Here is a 20,017-nt window from a genome sequence, read left to right as displayed (position 1 = left end):
AAAGTGTGCAACACACGGTCCACAAGTCAAGTGTTTAAGATAACTATATTCCTGATAAGGTGCCTCTCTAATAAGTAAAATGCAGCATCTGTGCCTCCTGTACAGTGCAGTGCATGTATGGTCTATATCTATAATAACGTGACTCTGTCTTCCATGATCTTACATAATGCTTTATGTATGTCTCCTGTTCCAGTTTAAGTCAGTGTCTCTATACACTATTATTCGAGAACAACAAGAAGTCCTGTGGCACCTTATAGACTAACACCACAAGCTTTCCTGGGCAAAGACCTGCTTCATCAGATGTAGCAGGTCTTTGCCCAAGAAAGCTTATGCTCCAAAATATCTGTTAGTTTATAAGGTGCTACAGGAATTCGGGTTGTTCTCGAAGATACAGACTAACACGACTACCTCTCTGATACTATACACAATTTATTAATTATTAATTATTATTATTATTATTATTATCATCATCATCATCACAGGTGCTAAATTTGGGGCTCTAGCCTCCCCTGGACAGTTGATAACATTTATTTTCCATCAGTCATCATCATCATATTTTCCACTGATTAATTATTGTTATTGTAATACTTCGCGCACACCGTAGACGGCAGTAGACTTACCACCCCGTTCCTTCCTTCAGCTCGGTCTCTTTTGTGCCCGGAACTCTCCTGGCGGGCTGGGTTGCAGTGGGGAGGACTTTTCCTGTAGCTCTCGCCCGGAAGCCTCTCCTGTGGGGACGTGTCTCTGTGCTGCCGGGCCGGGCTCGTGGCTGTCGCGAGCTGCTGCCATGGACGCGGCCAGTCTGGTGGCGAAGCTGCAGCTCCGGGTGCGGGAGCTGGAGGAGGCGCTGGCCAGGGAGCGGGGCGGCGGGCAGGGCGGGCGGGTCCGCATCGAGAGGATGAGCCCGGACGTGACCGACTCCAACCCCTACAGGTGACAGTGGGGCTGGGTGGGGGGAAGTTGCCCTGGGGAGGCCCTGGACGGGAGGGGTCGGGGGTTGCCCTGTGAAAGGGACGAAGCCGCCGTAGGCCGCGGGGGAGAAGCCCTGCCATATGGGGACAGCGGGGACAAGCCTGGCCCTGCACATAGAGGGCTGGGGTGGCAGGGAGGGGTGTTGTGAAGGAGAAGGGAGCGAGCACCAGTGCTGCTGAGTCTGGGAGAGCTGTCATATGGGGGAAGGGTTGTATAGGGGATTTATGGGCCGCGAGGGGATTCCTATGCTTCGTGGAGAGGGGAAGTTTTGACCTGTTTGCCTGTTTAGGAGAGACGATTTGTTAAGCAAATGAAGACATACTTTCCCCGTTTCGTTCACTGAGAATTGCCCCTCCTCCTCCCCTTAACCGGACCTGTTCCTTGATGCTGAATTATAAACTGGTTTGTATTTTATAGACTAACAGAAAAGTTTTTTGTTAGTCTATAAGGTGCCACAGGACCCGTCGTTGCTGTTACAGATCCAGACTAACACGGCTACCCCTCTGATACTTGGTTTGTATTTTGTGTCTTTAAGAATGGAGTATTTACCAGGAGTTCTTTACAGTGAAGTTAATCACAATTAATGAAGAATCTGTATCTGAGAAAGAATTGGGGTTGGGATGCCTGGGTTTTATTTCCACTAATTTACTTTTATACACTGGGTCATTTAGGGCTTGATTCTCAGAGATGCTGAGGATCTTCACTGCCTGTTAGCTTGTGACACTTCTGAAAATCAGTCCTAGAATCTTGCTGTGCCTCATTTTGCCCGGGGATTAAGTTAATAATCTATAGATTAAACAGTCCTTCTTTGGGAGCAAAATATTGCTATTTAAAACATTTCAGCTGCAGGATTATGTTTAATCCTCTGCATTTTGTTGTCTGCACAACCTGAAAATAGCCCAGTCCCTCCAAATGTATCTCAGAGTCCAATATTGAAGTTATATGGTGGTTCTCCCTGAAAGCTTTTGTTGTTGGTAGTTATCAGAGGTTATCAGGGTGTTTCCCTGGCACTGGGAAAGCGGTTTCTGCAGCTACTTAGAAAATATTGAAGGTGTGTACACACATGCCTGCAAATGGTAATACTTTGAGTAGTCTCATTTGTTTCAGTGGATTTTTTTACACTAATAAATTAGAGCATGTAAGTGTTTGAAGATTTAGGACCTTTGTATTCTTATACATAGAGGTGGGTTTTCATTCTCTCCTAGTACATGCCATTTAGCTGTTTGAAGTGTAATGAGCACATTGGCTTCTGTTTATTCTCTCACTAGAAATACCTATAAAATCATGGTATGCAGAAGAGTTAAAGACATGTTCTGCTGAAGTAGTAGGTTTTTTTTTTTCAAGCTTTTGCTTACAGAACGTGATGGGTTGGTTGTAGAAGAGTATCCATTTACACGACTAACTGATAAGATCATATATCCATTAGGGCTACCTGTTACTCACAGCCCCCAGATCCCCAAGTAAATAGGAAGTGGCTGGCTCAGCCTCTCTTCCTGCTTACATTGGGATCAGGCAGTTTCCCCCACTGCTGCTCTGTATTTAAAAGGCTGAGCTGGCACACAGGCTGGCTCAGCTTCTGTGCCTGCCATGGAGATTTGTCTCGTCCCTCCTTTTCATCCCCTACCACTCTACATAAAGGGAGGGGAGCTATCTTGGGGGGCGCCTATGGCATAAATGCGGGGAAGAGCCCAACCCCTATGGTGGGGGATGGAAGCTGAGCCAGCCTGTGTGCTGGCTCAGCCTTTTAAATGCATAGTGGCCAGGTGTAGGGATGCAGTTAACTAAGTAACAAACAGAAATTTTGGCAGCTACTCAGTTACCAGATTGCTTCCTCTTTAACTCTTGGTGGCATGATAGAGTGATGTAGTGATTTTCTTTCAGAGGTATATCTAATATTTCAGTTTTCTGAAATGCATAAGCCTTAGAAATAGAATTGGAAAATGACATAAAGGGTCTGAAATTGTTCTTGAAAATAGATACCTACAGGTGGGAAACTTAATTATGTAACTGTTCTAGAGATTACAGGTTGGACCCCTAGTGTCCAGACTTCTGTCATCTGGCAGTGTCTGTGATCTGGCATCCCTGTGGGTGTTTCCAGACTGGAGCACACTCAGGGAAAACTGGCTCTTCATCCAGCACGTCTTTCCCTATCCTCCCAGAGCTTCTGGAGTGCTGCAAATGAGCCATTTGTGTTGCTCAAGCTGGGGTGTGGGAGGAAAAATGGGGACGAGGGGACACGCGGGGGAAGAGGTAGCGTGGCTGTGGAGTCTTGCAGCCAGGAACCAGGAGCACAAGCTCACTCTCTGCTCAGCCAGTGCTGGCTTCTCTGCTGTCACCGGAGAGCCCCACAGCTTGTGGGAGCATAGGGGATGACATTGACCCCTGCTGGTCTGACAAATTCCTGGATGGGTGCTGGACCAGGGAAGTACAACCTGTCCTTACTGTTAGATTTCAGGGATGAGAATATAGTATGTGGTAAGAAATGTGACATTATGATATAATGGTAGGGTTGGCTTCAAAGCCATTGTCTCATTTTCTATGGTTTTGACTCTGTTATCAGCATTATTATGTTTATTTTCAAATAATTTACTATTTTTATTCTTCCAGTCCCACCTAGGGCATTGCTAATTGTTTTCTTAACATTTTTTAAAAGTAAAATTTATCTTAGACGAACACCCTGATAAATCTGATATTCATATTCTGAATCCTTTTCTCTTAGATACTTTTGAGAAGTAGTGTAAATTTAAATATTTCAGAAATAACTTTATAGATGATAATCAGTCATAGAACTTGATACTGGAATTCCAACAGCATTGACTATGTAACTTAATTCTATTTCAAGCTCCTCTGGGTTTGGTCTTTGTCATTCTGCTCTTTCAACTTTTTATTGTTACTCAAATAGTTGTATCTCAGTGATTTGAGAGAACTTTCCATAAACTTTTTGGATGATTTATTTATTTGTCTTGTTTTTCCTAGCCGCCTGATGGCATTAAAACGAATGGGAATTGTGAAAGATTATGAGGTATCATTATATTTGTTTTAGAAAATTGTTTTTACTTCCGTTCATGAAAGCTGCTTTGTAACATACTATTGTGTATTTATTTTTCTTAACATAGAAAATCCGTACCTTTACAGTGGCAGTAGTAGGTGTTGGTGGAGTTGGCAGTGTGACTGCTGAAATGTTGACAAGATGTGGCATTGGTAAGGTAATATACATTTTCTTCATGTACCAGTAAACAGATGAACTAATCCTGTATATAAATAGGTACCGGCAAGATGGATTTCTTGTTTGAGTCTGTGCCCATGTTGTCAGTCGACTGAAGCAAATAAAAGTAATACTGATGAAAACACTGGAAGTGATGAACCTTCTGAAGCACCTTGTTCTCTGTTCAAGTAGACCAGGCTTACGTAGGGCCTAGTCCTAGAATGCAGAGCACTCTCAGCTGGGTGTGCCACACTTTTTAGGATCATGTTCCTTCTGTATTGCTTTTAGTTCAACTATAGGTGGCATACGAGGAAAAAAGCTGTTAGTAAAGAGGGGAGATTCATAATGCATAAAAGGAAGACTGAGCACTCTGTTTCTCATAACATAAGAACAAAGGAACAGTCAGTTAAGTTGAGAGGCAATGAATTTAAACCTGTAAGTGGAAACAAGTTTTCACACACTGCGTAGAGCTCATTGTCACGATATAGAAAGACAAAAGTTAATATAATCTACATGCTAGAGTTGCAGTTCAAAAATACAATCAGAAATTACGTTGGAATAATTACATGTAGGAATGTCAAAAGATTAATTACTAGTTACAAAAATTAATGTATATCGATATGCTTAGTCTGCTGAATGCTCTGCTTATTTTAGATAAATGTGTCCTGTTAATTGTCATTTTGATGACTTGATCTGAACTGCTCAGTGTTCTCAGGTCTTACTGACTGGTAGAGAGCAGTCCTTCAGTCTATACATATCAGTAATGATTTGCATGTGAGTATACCCTGTAAAATGGATGGAACTACTCACATGTTTTTATGGGATCAGGGCATATCACAATTTGCTGTTGTTATATCAAGGTGGTGTTTGTGAACAAAGACCTATTGAAAATTCATATATACTATAATCTTAATTGTAGCTGCTGCTGTTTGATTATGACAAGGTGGAGTTGGCAAACATGAACAGACTCTTCTTCCAACCTCATCAAGCTGGACTTAGTAAAGTGCAAGCAGCGCAGCATACTTTGAGGTACATAGTGGACATGAAATAGGTTGAACATGGGTTGCTAATTCAAACTAGGATATTTCACTCTAAATAAACTCATGTGGAATCCAAGGACTGACGTGCCCTAGAATTTTTACTGGCATAAAGTAGGATAGATATAGGATTTTTTTTTTGATTAATGACATTTTTACATTGAAAAAGCCTCAGTGCAGATGCAGTTGCATCGGGGAAAAAAAGGGATTTTTGCTTGTAAAGCTTTTCATTCAGAGAATTGCCATAAGCTACCCTGCCAAAAGCACATATTTACCAGTAATGGCTGCATCTATGCTTGGGGGGTTCACCTTTTCTACACTGAAGAGTGTTTCAAAAATAGTCCAGCAGGTCTTATGACCCGGATGGGTGATGTAGTTCTTTCGGGGTTGCTAACTTCATTCATTTTCACTGTTGGTTAATTTTATTTTCTCCTCAAGGAATATTAACCCTGATGTTCAGTTTGAAGTGCATAACTACAATATCACAACAGTGGATAATTTCCAGCATTTCATGGATAGACTAAGGTAAAATGTTTTGAGAAAAGGACACAACTTTTTTGTTTGTTTGTAAATAAAGTCTAAAATTATTTATTGGCCTCTTTTTTTTTTAAATGTTAGGCCTCTAAATGAAAAACCAGTTACATTTTGTGTAAAATATAAAATAAAATAAAAGACACTTTTTGTTTTGTAGTCTTGTTTTTCAAGTTACAGCTAGGTAAATAGCATTTACTTTTGTCTCATTTTAAAATGAACATATTGCGTGATTATATTAGTGTGATTTTAGCTTTTCAGCTTCCGTATGTTGTCATACTTTTTCAAAAAGATAAAAAATTGTGCAATCCCTGCTGTTGAGTAGCTTGACTCACATTGGAAAAGATATTGACTACATTGTATTATTTACATTATATCTCACAAATTTAGTTCTGAAATGACTGCAGATATATTCTGCAAAGTGAAAGTGTGAGGGGAAATAAACTATATTATATTTCTTAAAATATCTGTAAGAGGTGCAAATTGTACCCAGTGGCATTTCCTTGCATCTGAAATAGCCTCTTATTTGAATCGGTTATGACTCCTCAGATAACCCCATTTCTAAGGACTGCCTTTTCACTTAATTCTTTGGCTGTCCCTGAACATTTTGGATGAACAGGGTTTTATTGTTTTTTCTGAGGCAGTTTGTGGACCACACACAGCTCATCATGGTAAGGTCCTGGTGGGACACCTGACCGGCTACTTACATCATGTCTGCAAATACTGCCATCCACCGCTCCCATGGGTCGTGGTTCACCCTTCCCAGCCAATGGGAACTGTGGAAAGTGGAGGCCAGGAAATCTGTGTAGGCTGCAGGTTGCCCACCACTGATCCAGACTCTTCTGTTAGATGGGAATGTATTTGCCATCATTTTATGTAACGGAAAGAATGAAATGTCTTGACAATCATTTTAATAATGTGTTTTGTAATCCATCCTCATGTAATCTGTGGTATTTACTTTAGTTATGGTGGGCTAGAAGAAGGGAAACCTGTTGATCTTGTACTGAGCTGTGTGGACAACTTTGAAGCTCGTATGGCAATTAACACTGTAAGTGCAACATATAAGATCTGTGCTTACTCTTGTGGGTTTGCTAATATATTCAGTTGTTCCCTATCAGGTGCAGGGAAACTGTTCCTGTCGGGGTGGCAGCTGGACTCTTGGCTGCCACCCCTGATGAGCGGTTTCCCAGTCTCTGGAGTGGCAGGGAGCTGGAAACCAGGCAGCAGCCTGACTCCCAGCTCCCCTCCTCTTGCAGAGCCACAAACTGACCAGGGTAACAGCCCTGGTCATTTTTTCTGGATCAAAGGAATGGAGGGGAGCTGGGAGCCCACTGTCCCTGGTTCCCAGCTCCCCTCCACTGGCTGTTGCCCTGGTTGTTTTCGTGGCTCTGCAAGGGGAGGGGAGCCGGGAGCCAGGCAGCAGCCTGGTTCCCATCTTCCTTGTACTTGCGCAAACATTTGAGTTATGCGGTGTTGCAGGAATGCAACGCTTGTGTAACTCGAGGGTTTACTGTATTTGAATATGCAGCAACATTCTGGTCCTGAGGCTGCTGGATATGAAAGAATTTACTGTATTAGATCCATGCTAATGTGTGTAAAAATAAATTATAATTGAAAAGAGAAAATACTAAAAAAAATTGAATAGAAAATTCTGATAACCATATTAAACTCTTGGGTCCTGATCTGGCAACTGTACCCATGTGATCTGGACCCTTGTACGTATTCAGAGCCCCATTGATTTTTATGGAGCTCTTGACAGGCAAAGAGATCTGCCCTCCTGGATCCAATCTCCATATTTGGCCTTTAATTTTTATTATTGTCAGTTATTCAAAAAAGGCACAGAAATAGTTTATAATAATACCTCTTTTAATCTGACAGTTTTTATTTTCTGGCTTTAAGGGGTAAAAGTCACACATTCATCAGTGTATACATGATTTCTAATAACCTTTTGCAACAGACTTCTACAGTATTAATTTATTGTGTCTCTTATATATGTTTGTGCTTTCAAGGCCTGTAATGAGCTTGGACAAACATGGATGGAATCTGGAGTGAGTGAAAATGCAGTCTCAGGACATATACAGCTTATCATACCTGGTGAATCTGCCTGTTTTGCGGTATGCAAGCCTTTGCTAAGGGCTGCTTTTTTGAAATATGGGATCCACTGGATTTCTAGTTTGAGCTGTTAAAAACGAAGTGTGATCTGAAGGTAGCTGGTATTTCAGGACTACATAGCCAAAACTTGTTTTAGTTCAGAATAACGCTGGTTATTACCTTTGTGTGGTGTGTGGTGTTCAGAATTTTGTAATGATTTATTTTTTTCTTCTTCCAGTGTGCTCCCCCACTTGTAGTAGCTGCCAATATTGATGAAAAAACATTAAAACGAGAGGGTGTTTGTGCAGCCAGCCTTCCTACCACAATGGGTGTAGTTGCAGGGATTCTTGTACAGAATGTTTTGAAGTAAGTTATTTGAATGAGCTTCTGTGACTAAACTTACAGTATCTTGGTATAAAGAACCCAGTAGGCTTATTCCTGACAACTTTTAAGAGCTGTACATCTTCAGGACTTCATAAGTTGTTGAGGTGGGTACATCTACACTGCAAAACTAAACACTCCAGCAGCGAGTATCTGCATGGGTCAACCAACTTGCACACTGCAGCACTAAGAATCGCAGTGTAGATGTTCCTGCTTGTACAGGAGCCCAGGCTGTGAGAAGGTCAAGAGGTGTTTCAAAGCTCAGGCTCCAGCCTAAGTGGAAATGCGGACCCTGTTTGTAACTCCTTAGTTCATTAACTCAGGTTTTGACACTTGCTGTCACAGGGTTGTCTTTGTCGTCCCCACCTCCGCTCCCCTTCCGCAGCATAGCTGCATCATCGAACACTCTGCTTTGAAGCTACTATTTTTTACAGATTGTTTAAAGAGCTCTTTTGCAATAGTCATTTTATTTATTTATTTATTTTTATTTTTTAATACTTATTTTATTGAATGAGGAAACAATGAAGAATGTCAAAGCAGCAGGATAACTTGCTTGATATAACTGTCTTGATTTTTTTTGCTCAGAACGCGTGAAGAGAATTAGTGCTGCGTAGTTTATTCAGTGATGCAAAAGAGCTATAAATATTTTCACAGTAAAGTAAAATTTTCTACAAGTAATATCTCAAACTCCATCTGTTCAAAGAACTATGTCTATTGGAAATTTTGAATAATTCTGAGTGCATATATTTATATTTTTGTTATTTAAATTAAGTCTGGAAAATAGAATTTCTATCTCTTGAGTCCTGTGCTAAAATCCTAATTTAGACAAACTCATTCTGGAAATAAATGTCCACATGCTGTTAGCTGCAGATGAAGAATTAAAAGCAGTCCAGCTCTTGTGCAGTAAAACAGAGGCTTCAGTTTTGCTTTCTGCTACAGAGGTGTTCTGGGGACTTTATGTTGTGTGAATCTAGAGTGAGTGAAAATGCAATGTCAGGACATAAAGGCAGAATTTGGACTACTAGTTAATTTCTTGTACAGTACAGTCTCCGAGTACACGAGCTCAGAGTACACAACCCCGCTTTTAAGTGTCTGACCTCGATTCCTATACTAAACCCTGTATCGTGATTTCCTGTTGTGCTAAGCTCACTCTTCCCACCCTGGCTCAACCTCTCTCAGCTCTGCATGACTCCAGCTCCACTCAGCACCCACACATAGCTCTTGTTCACCCCCACCCCTGCCTCTGGCTCACCACCTCTTAGGCGTGGCTCTGGCTTAGCCTCCCCAGCCCCAGTTCAAACCCCCTGCCGGCTCACCACCTGCGTGCAGCTCTGGCTCACCCTGCATGCCCACGCTTGGCTCTGGCTTACCACCCCTCATGCATGGCTCCAGCTCACCTGACCACCCTGGTTTAAAGCACCCGCATGCAGCTCTGGTTCAAGCCGCCTGCCCACCTTGTGTGCCTCCGGTTCAACCCCCCTGATGGATCACAACCCGTGCCCGGCTCTGGTTCAAGCCCACCCCCACCTCCATGCAGCTCTGGTTCAACCCCCTTGCCAGCTTACCACCTGCACATGACTCTGGTTCTGGCTCACCACCCCTACACACAGCTCCAGCTCAACTCCACCCCTTGCCCCCCTGCAGCTCTAACCCACCCCAGGCTTACCCCCCCAACTGCCTTTCTCACCCCAGGACTTATCTTTCTGCTGTTTCCTCGGCTGCAGAACATGTGTTCTGCCAGGGAAGAAGACAGACCCCCCAGTTATGTGAAATCCTGGTTTATGCGAGGGTGGATGGAACGGAACCCTCCCATACTCTGAGCCCTTACTGTATTTATGACTATTTTTAGTGTGGGGTTTCCAAGAGATCAGCCTGTCCTAATTTTGCTCCCACTGAAGATGTTCTTAAGCGGGTGGTTAGTTAAGCCAACATAAATTGCTTTTCACAGTTCTACCCTGACTGAATGGAATTGGATACAAGGTAGGGTGAAGGGGAAGGTTGTACTAAGTGCCCTTCTAAATTTACCTTCTCCTGGTTTGCAATTAAGTCTCCAATTTCATCCGTGATATTTCATATTTATATTTCTACAAACCTAGGGGCAAATTCTTATGTAGTCTAATTCAAGATAGCTGTTATGTGATTATTTTGCTGATTTACACGAAGGCTGCATCTAGATTCTGTCTGGCTGCCAGCAGCATGATGCAAATGAGGGCTCATGAAATTGCAAATGGACACTCATTTGCATGTCTCATCTACATATTCGTGCCAGAAGACAAGCAGTATTGACGTGGTTCTGCTGGCAAAACCCCCCTTTGCTGGCAGACCTTTATGCCTGGAAAAATCAGGGATAAGGGGCTGCCAACAAAGGAGATTTTTGCCAGCAGAGCAATGTCTACACTGCTTGTTTTCTCCTGTGAATATGCAAATGAGTATCCATTTGCAATTTCATGAGCCCTCATTTGTATCATGCTGCCCACAGCTGGACTGAATCTAGATGCAGCCGAAGTGACGATCTAATATATAATTGTTGACGTATGCACACCTAATTTAAAGTCAAACACCCGTAAATTAGAGTAACAATACAGTAGCATGCTTGAGGGGTACAAACGTATTTAATAATAGCACCTGGAAGAACATTTAGGCAACTCTGAATCTGTGAACAAGAAAATACTTTCATTTCACTGCAGTTCTCATTCTGTTTCTCCAGGTTTTTATTAAATTTTGGTACTGTCAGTTATTATCTTGGTTACAATGCAATGCAGGATTTCTTCCCAACCATGGCTATGAAACCAAACCCACAATGCGGTGACAAAAATTGCAGGAAACAGCAGGAAGAATACAAGGTAAAAGTCCATTTTAGTCAATGCACATGGAAGATCTGTGGTAAATAAAGCAGGTCATTAGAAGTAATTTAGATCATTTCAAAGTAAAAAGTAAGCAAAGTGACTTCTGATACTTATCTTTGCAAAAAAAAGTCACGTATTCTCCAGTCCTTCAACCTCTTACATATGTGCTTAACTTTGTAAAGATTACATTTAATGGATTTCTTGAAGAAATTATGGCTTGCTTTTTGATGAATAAAGACTATTTGAACAGTTGTACTTATTTCTTTTATTAAAATATTGGGAGTGTCACCTTTTGGTCTTCCCTGCTTTTGCTCTGAGATTTGTTGAAGGTTTATAAGATGATGTGTCTTATGGGCTCTCAGTCTTTGTTAGGCTGTGGCCACACTTGGCCAAAACTTCGAAATGGCCATTTTGAAGATTACAAATGAGGCGCTGAATATTCAATTAGCATTAAGACGCTTCTGGCCGCGGCGCTTCATAAGCACTGCTTTTGAACGCTCGCGGCTCTGTGTGGCTACATGGGGGTCCTTTTTGAAAGGACACCGCACATTTCGAAATCCCCTTATTCATCTCAGTGGAGGGGAATTAGGGGGTTTTGAAATGTGGGGGGTCCTTTCGAAAGGGACCCCTGTGTAGCCATAGCCGGAAGCGTCCTAATGCTAATATTCAGTGCCTCATTAGTAATCTTGGAAATGGCCATTTTGAAGTTTTGGCCCAGTGTGGCCTCAGCCTTAGAGAGTGCAAGTTTTGAATATTCAAAGTCTTATTTTCCTCACATTTTACATTAGTCATCGATGTTAAATTGGGGGAAGAAATCCTTTCAGGACTTGTGTATACATCATAAAGGAGCATGCCCCTTTTTAATCCGCAGCAGGCCATCCTTAAATGTTTCCTAAAAGGCCATAAACAAACACACAAATAGTTAGACTGACTTCTCTCTCCCCAGTCTTGCAACAAAACTAAACTCATATTTGTGGGTCGTTCCCACCCCCCCCGCCCCCCCGCTTGTCTCTTCAGGAAAAAGAGGCTGCACAACCAAAACAAGCAGTAGTTGAACCGGAGGAAGAAATAGTGCATGAAGACAACGACTGGGGTAAGCAGTCACCACAGACTGGAAGATACACCTCCACTAAACTTACAGAATTTAATCTTTATTAAACACTACGGGTGCATCTACACTAGGAATTAACTTCAAAGGTAACTTTGAAATTAGGCACTACATCAAAGTAGCCAGCAGAGAGTCTACACACATTTTCCCTTACTTTGAAGTAGGGAGCCCAACTTTGAAGTCTTTACTCCATTCCTGGGAATGCAGTAGTGCCCTATTTCGAAGTTTAACTTTGAAGTAGGGTGTGTTTAGGTGCTCTGCTTTGAAGTTACTTACTTAAGTAAGCAACTTTGAAATTATTTTTGTAGTGTAGACATAGCCTAGAAGTTATGCTTTCTTTTCAATTTTAATAAATCTGACAAACTAAATCAGTTTCAGGTTTTGGTTTTTCATATATTGAACAGATTAAAATTTAGACTCCATTACAGAGATATTTAAATATTTTCACCTCATTTCTTTAATCTTGTGAAAATGTCTATATTAGATCTTACAGGATCTTTTATTCAGAACTTAGATCCTAACTTAAGTTTGGACATTAACAACTGAGAGAATTGCTTGGCCAAAACTTGTCAAAGAATTAAATTAATGTGCTTTTGAAATGTTTACTTTCAAAATATTTTATTTTTATTAAAAAGAAAATACAAGTGTACTATCTGGAAAGTAAAGTCTACAGTGAATGACTTAGTTTATGCAAGAGACCCCACAGGAGAGTTGAAAGTCCCATCCCTGGAGCCCCTTATACTATATTGCAGAGAATATGACTTAAAATAGAGCCCTGCACTGATACAAAATTTGTATCCGCATCCATCTGTGCAAAAATGTGCAGCAAAATCTGCATCCATGTGGCTATACAGTGGATATCTATCAATTTACAGGGCTCTACTGTAAAGGTCTTTTACTAGCTATACCTTTAACGTACTTTTTTTATTTTAATAACCTCTGCAGCAGTTTTCCTCTAATGGTGGTAACTTTAATACAATTAGTTTTTTATTTAAATAATTAATTGACATTTTGACATTAAGGTATTGAGCTGGTATCGGAGGTTTCAGAAGAGGAACTGAAAGCTGCATCTGGTCCAGTTCCTGATCTTCCAGTGGGAATTACGGTGGCGTACACCATACCGAACAAGGTAATGTTAAGTTTCCCCTTTTAAAAGATTTATTAATTATAGTATTAGAAGCTTCTGTGTTGTGTAAGTAGTCAAAGGAAATCTTTGTAAAGCAGTTGTCCGCTGTATTCTTTGGAATATACTAAAATATTACATATTACATAAATAGAGGAACATACGTATAGCTATCAACTTTACCATTTGTCCGTAGTAAAACCCCATCTGTAACAACTCTACTAAAATAATTACACACCTGTGCATTCAATCTGCATCTTTCAATCAAATTATTATTGCTTGAATCTGTACAATATAATTCTTTTATACTATGCATTTATTAGCTTGAAGGTAGTTCTGAGGGCAACAGGAACTAATGCATTTGTGTTGGAGCTGAAGCACACACAGGAATTCCCCAGATATGAGCATTTGCAACCATTCGTACAAATTGTTTATCATTTAAAAGAAAGTGTCAAATTAAAATAAAATGTGAGCTTAGTCACTGGTAAATTTAAGTTTCATGTTTGTGTGTCAAAAATTAATTTCCTTAAATCCTAATCAGAATGGTGTTTACAGGTGGATATTGGGCCAGACATATAAAACTGTAAATGTCAATGGCAGGGGTCTGCAACCAGAAGAGCCATTTTTTTTTCAAATTTAGTTACAAAAATCAGTATTTCAAGAGCCGCAATGCATGTGAATGAGACAGTCCTTAATAAATAATGTCAGCTCCTACTTTTTGTAATGCCTATTTTAAGAACAGTGCACACACAATAATTTGTATTGCGATCCATGTAAATATTTAACCCTTTTCTGAGTCCTAGTAGGCTCCAAGATCAGTCCTATCTAGTGGCAGTGACTACCAGAAGTTAATTGGCGATCCAAAGGGGGTCAGTTTAGGAGCACACAATATAGCAGGGGTTAACAAGCTTTTTTATGTTGGGCCCCAGTTTTTGTCCCTGCAGTTAGCAGGGCCCCTCCCCCAGCTGGTCCAATGACCCGGAAGCAAGCATCCATTTCCCATAAGTTATGCACCATGCTCCACTGGCCATGGGGGGGCAAGGAGGGGAGCCAGCAGAGGTCACAGGTGGGAGACTTGACTGCACTGTGCACTCATTATGAAATTTTGTGCCCCCTGCCTAGAGCTTAGAGCAGAAGCAGTGGCATCTGGAGATGAATTATTTTTCCAGCATTTCGTGGTTCAACTTAAGTAGAAGTCCATAAATGGCACACCAAGACTGAGTAGCTTTCAAAGCATACTGGCAACAAAATTAGCAAAGGCCTGTTTTTCTGACACAGGCTTGCAGCACTTGTGAAGCCTGGCTCTCTCTCTGACTTAATTGTCCCACCTGTGAAATAGTTTTATTGATAATTCCTTTCTCACAGGAGAATGAACTAAAACTTATCTGGTTAATCCCCATTAGTAGCCCATAGCAAAATTGCTATTGAAGCAGCCTTGTTGCTGGGACCTACAGCCCAGAGCATGAAGGGAAGCTGAAAGCCCATCAGTGGTGGGCAGACCCTGAGCCTTAGATCATCACAGACCTAGGGAAGTAGGTAGAAGAGAATCCAATAGCCCATGGTGAATGTGAGCCCTCTTTTTCCATCCAAGATGAACACTTTTTCCTCTTACCTCCTGCTCCTGAGTCCCTAGCTAGGAAATATCTCAGTATTAATTAATTTGAGCACGTTGTCCAAAACCCTGACATCGACTGAACGGCAGTCAGGCCAAGGCAGCTCTATGGGTTAACTATAGCAATGCAGCCTCTCTGGGAGCTGCTTCTCCCCAGCCCTAGGCTGGCTCCATTCACAGCTGGGCTGCAAGCGCTTTGCCTGCTGGGCTGTGCTCCCAGACTGAACCTGCTCTCACAAGGAGAATGCTGAGCTTGCCAGTGAGAGGCAGTGACAGGCTGGCTGCAAAACAGGTGGCTGGCTGAAGGGGTTGAGCTCCCAGTCTAAACCCCACCACCCAAAGGGAGGGGAGAGCCCTCCTATTATCTCCTAGCACATCTCCGCTCCCGCCCACTCTGTTTCTGACTTTGCTCCTTGCCAACTAGCTGGAGCAGCTGTAAGTTGAGCTGAGGCAAACACAAGTTGAGGGGGGAAACTCCTGGGTTACAGAAAGTTTGCAAGAGCTGAGCAAAATCCTCAAGATTTTCTGCCTTTTTTTTTTTTTTTTGTAAAAACCCAGCCGGACAGAGTTACCTGGATGTACGGTAAGCCTAATTCCAGTATCCTGAGCCACAGAGGAGTCAGTGGTCGGAGCCACAAGCGACTCCTCAAAGAGCCGCATGCCGCTCTGGAGCTGCAGGTTGCTGACCCCTGGTCTGTGGAATAGCATATATTATAATGTCTGGGCCTGATCTTGCAAGAACCCTGTATTGTGAACTCTTTGGGTCCTTTAATATCCTGTTTTATTCAGAACAAAGAAACTAAATATTTTCCCCCTTTTGCCAACAGGAGGAGAATGTGGTAGCTGGGGAAACAGTGGCAGAGTCTGAGGAAAGCCTAGAAGAACTCATGGCCAAGATGAAGAACATGTAGACAAAAAGAATATTGAATTTAACATTTGGGATCTTGTACTAGAGCCTGATTTAGAAATATCACCAGAAATGAGTACATATAAGAAATTCCAGTCTTAAAACTTGAACTTTTGGTACAGCAGAAGTATATAAACTTCGAGATGGCATCTCATAGCTGTGTTTTGCTGTTCACTTACATGCTGCTTTAAAAACAAAAGTTGTACTACTGTAAGTTACTATTTTTCATCATGTTAGGGTCCAAATCTCTGTGGATATTCAAAATAGATAAACTGGCCCAAAAAAAGGTAAGCATAGAACATCATGTGGAATGATTTCCCTCATCTTGGCAAGCTGAAGGTGGAGTAACCTTGTCTGGATGGAATGGTTCAAGGGCTTGATAATGAAGTTTAACGTGTAAGTTACCCACCTCTAATGTATACCAGACTGGTTGTAGTTGTAAACCTCCAGCTCGTTAGTTCTTCAGTGAGCTGTACTGTTTAAGTGTTCATGTGGCTGTACCAGTCGTGTGGGTAAATAGAAGGTTTCAGTCTTTTCATAGGCCATAAATTTCACTTTGGTGTAAAAGGGTTGAGTGTCAGCTTGTCACATCCCTGTTCTTTCTTAAACAAGGATTTATGTATACATTGCTGTTCGATAGGGGTGTAAGTATGCAACTGTTTTGGTATGAATTCTTTGTGCCCGGGTCAATGATCCATTAACCAAAACAGCCCATAATATATCTTTCCTGCTGCTGCTGACAGCCAAGTTTGTACATAATAACAATGCTTATGACTTATTAAAAAAAAAAACAAACTGCACAAGAACCTTCAGTATTTTCAAAAACACAACCATTCTTTTATTTTAAATGCTAAATATAATTCCAAAAACCATTTAATTACTTGTCTACTACTTTATATGGCTGAAAGCTTTATAAAAAGGCAACTATATACATTTTTATTCTATGCATAGTTTTACAAAATAACATGCATAAATTATTGGAGAGATGTTATGCAAAATAGTTCTTGACTTCTGTGTAAAGCAACTTTTACACTTGCCAGTTCCAAATTGTAAAATGAGGTAGAGTCAAGACCTAATTAGCTTAAAAATTACAACAAAATAAGAAGGTCTGATTGATGTTTTTCACCTTTACAATTAAAGTATATTGGAATTTAGAATAAATAATTGGAATAGAATAAATAGGTAGGATTCAGCCACATTACTTTAGGAAGGAAGTGTGGCCCTGCAAGGAGTCCATAGGAAACTTTAACCAAGCAAACTGTTGGGATTATTTTAAAAACGGGACAGAAGACAACGCTTTTTCAAAAATATCCAATGCAGAACAGGGCCAAGAGCAGAGGCAGATGTCCAGGGTAGTGTTTATGAACAACCGGACACAAGGGATATCAGCAAAGCGCAGGCAGATACAATGCAAATACGGGATCCTTTAAACATAGCTTTACAAATGATTGAGCAGACATCCACATGGATCTGCTGCACTTAACTATTGACACCCCTGCCACACTGGTGTGCCTCACCTTTATGAAATCACCTCCAACTGCACCTTGCCCCATTTTAAGCAATACATGACACTCTGCTTTTCACAACACCATTTTTTTTAATAGAGTGGATGAGCCTGTCCCTCTCTCCTGCTGTGCATTCTGCCCCCCCGCCCCCCAATGAGGGGAGACCAGGGTACAGGGGAAGAGGTTGTATGATTGCCCCCTGCACAGAATGTACAAGCTGCAGTTCCAGCAGGGACTGCTTTAAAATGTAAAAGCCACCACCCGGGGTTGGCAGGGGGAGGGAAAGGGCAGCCCCATAAAATGTACAGCACACAAAGTTTAGCAGCCTCTCCTGCTAACTTCTGTGCAGCATAAAAGCCTTCAAGCACTGAAACCCTACAGAGGATAGGACAGGCTGCTGTCTAGAGGCAGGATGTCCACAGCCTGGCAGCCATGTGATGGGAGGGAGAGGGCTAACCATGTGGTGGTGGGCTTGATTTTCATCTGGCACTGCTGAGCATCACTGTTGTGATTTTTCTTGAGCATATCCTGAGAAATCTTCCCATAAACGTCCACATTTATTTTGCTGGTTCACATTTTACTCAGCATAGGTTGATCATCTCCCTCCTCTCCCCTGCCCAAAATGAGACCTTGGATTGCCTGATGGCTCCATGCTGGGATTCTTGTGTGACCCTCAGACTCATGGCCAGGAAGAAAATGAGCTCAAATTGCTGTGCTTCCTGTTACCTACTTCCTTCACAGCTGGAGAGCAGTGGAGGTGAAAGCAGCCAGAACAGACACATTTGGGGCATTGTGGGATAGCTCTGGAGGCCAATAAAATTGATTTGAAACAACCATGTTTTCACATTAGCATGCATTCAACCTTTTTACATTTAAACTTGGCGTTACACCTCCTTAGAAGGGTGAGGCAAGAAAGTTGATTTTAGCACCCCTTAAAATCGACCTAATGCTGTTTGCAGTAAAGACAGTCACAATATAAAATTGAGCAAGTACCTCATAATTGACTTAATGCTCTAGTGTAGACATAGGCTTAAGTGCTTACTAGAAAAGGAAAAAAGGGAGAAAATAGTGTCCCTTCAAGATAAACAGCTTCTGTACTTTAAGCCTAGCTGAATAAATGAGAGTAGTTCATTAATGATGTTGCTCATAGATCCACTGAACTATAAAGCAGGGGTGAGCAAACGATTTATATCAGGTCCCCCTTTTCATCCCTTTAATTAGCTGGGGCCACCCTCAACCTGTCTAATGTAATCCTAAACCGATGAAATTTTGGTTATGTTCATGTGGGGAAAAAAAACTTTCAGCATGAGTAAAAGTATGTAGCTGTCAAAATATTATTAATCGGTATATAATTATGAATACACATGCATAAACTAGTTACGTATTTTAACATTTTTAATTAAATGGATGAGCATGAGACCCAGCAGCTGATAGTGCTGGGCCCCCTTATGAAATTTCACACCACAAGGGGGCTAACCCCCACTTTGCACACCCCTGTTCTAAAGTCTGAAAAGGAGCATATCATTTTAAAATAAATGAATTTATTAAATTGTTTGTAAATGTTGATCGATCATTGTCGCTAACTGAGAGAAACTATTGTAAATTTAATAAAAATCAGTTCACAGCTATTCTCTGTTGCTAGTCAATTCTCTCTTGGTTAGTACAACATCTATATGGATTTCATTTTTTTTCCAACTAAAACTGAAAGGTATGTACCAGTCTTCAAGTAACCACTCATTGATAAAACGTATCCCTGCTAAAAATAAGTTGATATAATGGACCCAAATTAAAAGCTGTAGTTAGAGATAACCAAAAAGCTCCATCATGTATTGTCTGAAATGTCAGCTTGTCATGCAGCACCTGAAGTGTAAACTTAAGTTAATTAGCATGCCATGCGGACCTTGCTGACTCTCAGCTTTACACAGAAGTTCTATAGTGCTCTTCAATTTGTTTCAGACCCAAGTTTAAATCAAAACACATGACAGAGACGTGTATATTATGGTCCCAATGGCCTGTTAGTGTGCTGAAGGCTTGTGTGCTGTAGATTTCCACTCAGGCTTGCCATGCACAAACGGATGACAAAGGCCCCAGTCAACAACCAGAATCTAAAAACTAAAAAGCACCCAGTTTCCTTAAGGCCAAAACACAGGCAGATGCCAGTTGGGAGTATGTGATTTCTTTTGATAAAAACAACATGTGGGTTTCAAAACTACTCTGTTCCTGAATTATAAACTGCTCCTGCAAAGAGGGTAAGGTATAATACTAAATTCCACAAACACTGTAACAGCATGAACATGGAAGGAATTGATGTGGAATAACTAGAAAGAAGCTCTTTTATTGATTATACCCTGGAGGTCACATGTCCTCTACTAGGAAGAGGTATAGAGAAAAGAACACCCAAACATTTTCTAGCATTATAGCTGCAGTCGGAACAAGTAACTCATAGGACATGCTCAGGTCTGTCACTAAATGCCAATGCCTGTGTATAATACAGAAATAACTGTACCACACGGTCCATGAAAAAATTAGCATGAACAGATACTTTAAACTAAAATTTAGTACTAGTTGATATTTTCATTCATCACAAACATTTTGGAGCCCAAAATCATTTCTTTTCATCTCCGACACACACAGATTTTGTTTAAATACTTGATGGTTAAGGCATTTTTCATTAGCATTTGTTTTTGTGTCAGTCTGCA

At 41.2% G+C, this 20,017-nt stretch overlaps 1 protein-coding gene across 2 annotated transcripts; it reads left to right on the top strand.

Annotated features, from left to right (window-relative positions):
* Positions 1-868: 868 nt before the first annotated feature.
* Positions 869-20,011, top strand: UBA5 (ubiquitin like modifier activating enzyme 5). 2 transcript variants are annotated; one of them, XM_074988275.1, is made up of 12 exons: positions 869-933; positions 3,949-3,994; positions 4,089-4,178; positions 5,097-5,206; positions 5,653-5,739; positions 6,709-6,793; positions 7,755-7,859; positions 8,075-8,202; positions 10,925-11,060; positions 12,081-12,156; positions 13,194-13,300; positions 15,734-20,011. In XM_074988275.1, exons 1-12 carry the CDS (start codon positions 899-901, stop codon positions 15,815-15,817), a joined length of 1,089 nt encoding a protein of 362 aa, XP_074844376.1. In that variant the 5' UTR covers positions 869-898; the 3' UTR covers positions 15,818-20,011. The 2 variants fall into 2 exon arrangements, with proteins under 2 accessions (XP_074844376.1, XP_074844377.1); XM_074988276.1 differs by lacking the exon at positions 869-933 and having other exon boundaries at positions 3,968-3,994; positions 4,089-4,173; positions 15,734-20,010.
* The last annotated feature ends 6 nt before the right edge of the window (positions 20,012-20,017 follow it).

Source organism: Carettochelys insculpta, chromosome 2, assembly GCF_033958435.1.
Source record: "Carettochelys insculpta isolate YL-2023 chromosome 2, ASM3395843v1, whole genome shotgun sequence".
In the NCBI taxonomy this organism is placed as follows: Eukaryota; Metazoa; Chordata; order Testudines; family Carettochelyidae; genus Carettochelys; species Carettochelys insculpta.
The sequence above is the reverse complement of the archived record's forward strand: the minus strand, read 5'-3'. Positions and strand labels throughout refer to the sequence as shown.

Bases quoted from the DNA above. Each gene is read 5' to 3' on its own strand.
- UBA5 (XM_074988275.1), top strand. From the start codon at position 899: ATGAGCCCGGACGTGACCGACTCCAACCCCTACAG. The intron at 3,995-4,088 runs GTATCATTATAT...TTCTTAACATAG, and splicing joins GAATTGTGAAAGATTATGAG to AAAATCCGTACCTTTACAGT. The intron at 8,203-10,924 runs GTAAGTTATTTG...CTGTTTCTCCAG, and splicing joins CTTGTACAGAATGTTTTGAA to GTTTTTATTAAATTTTGGTA.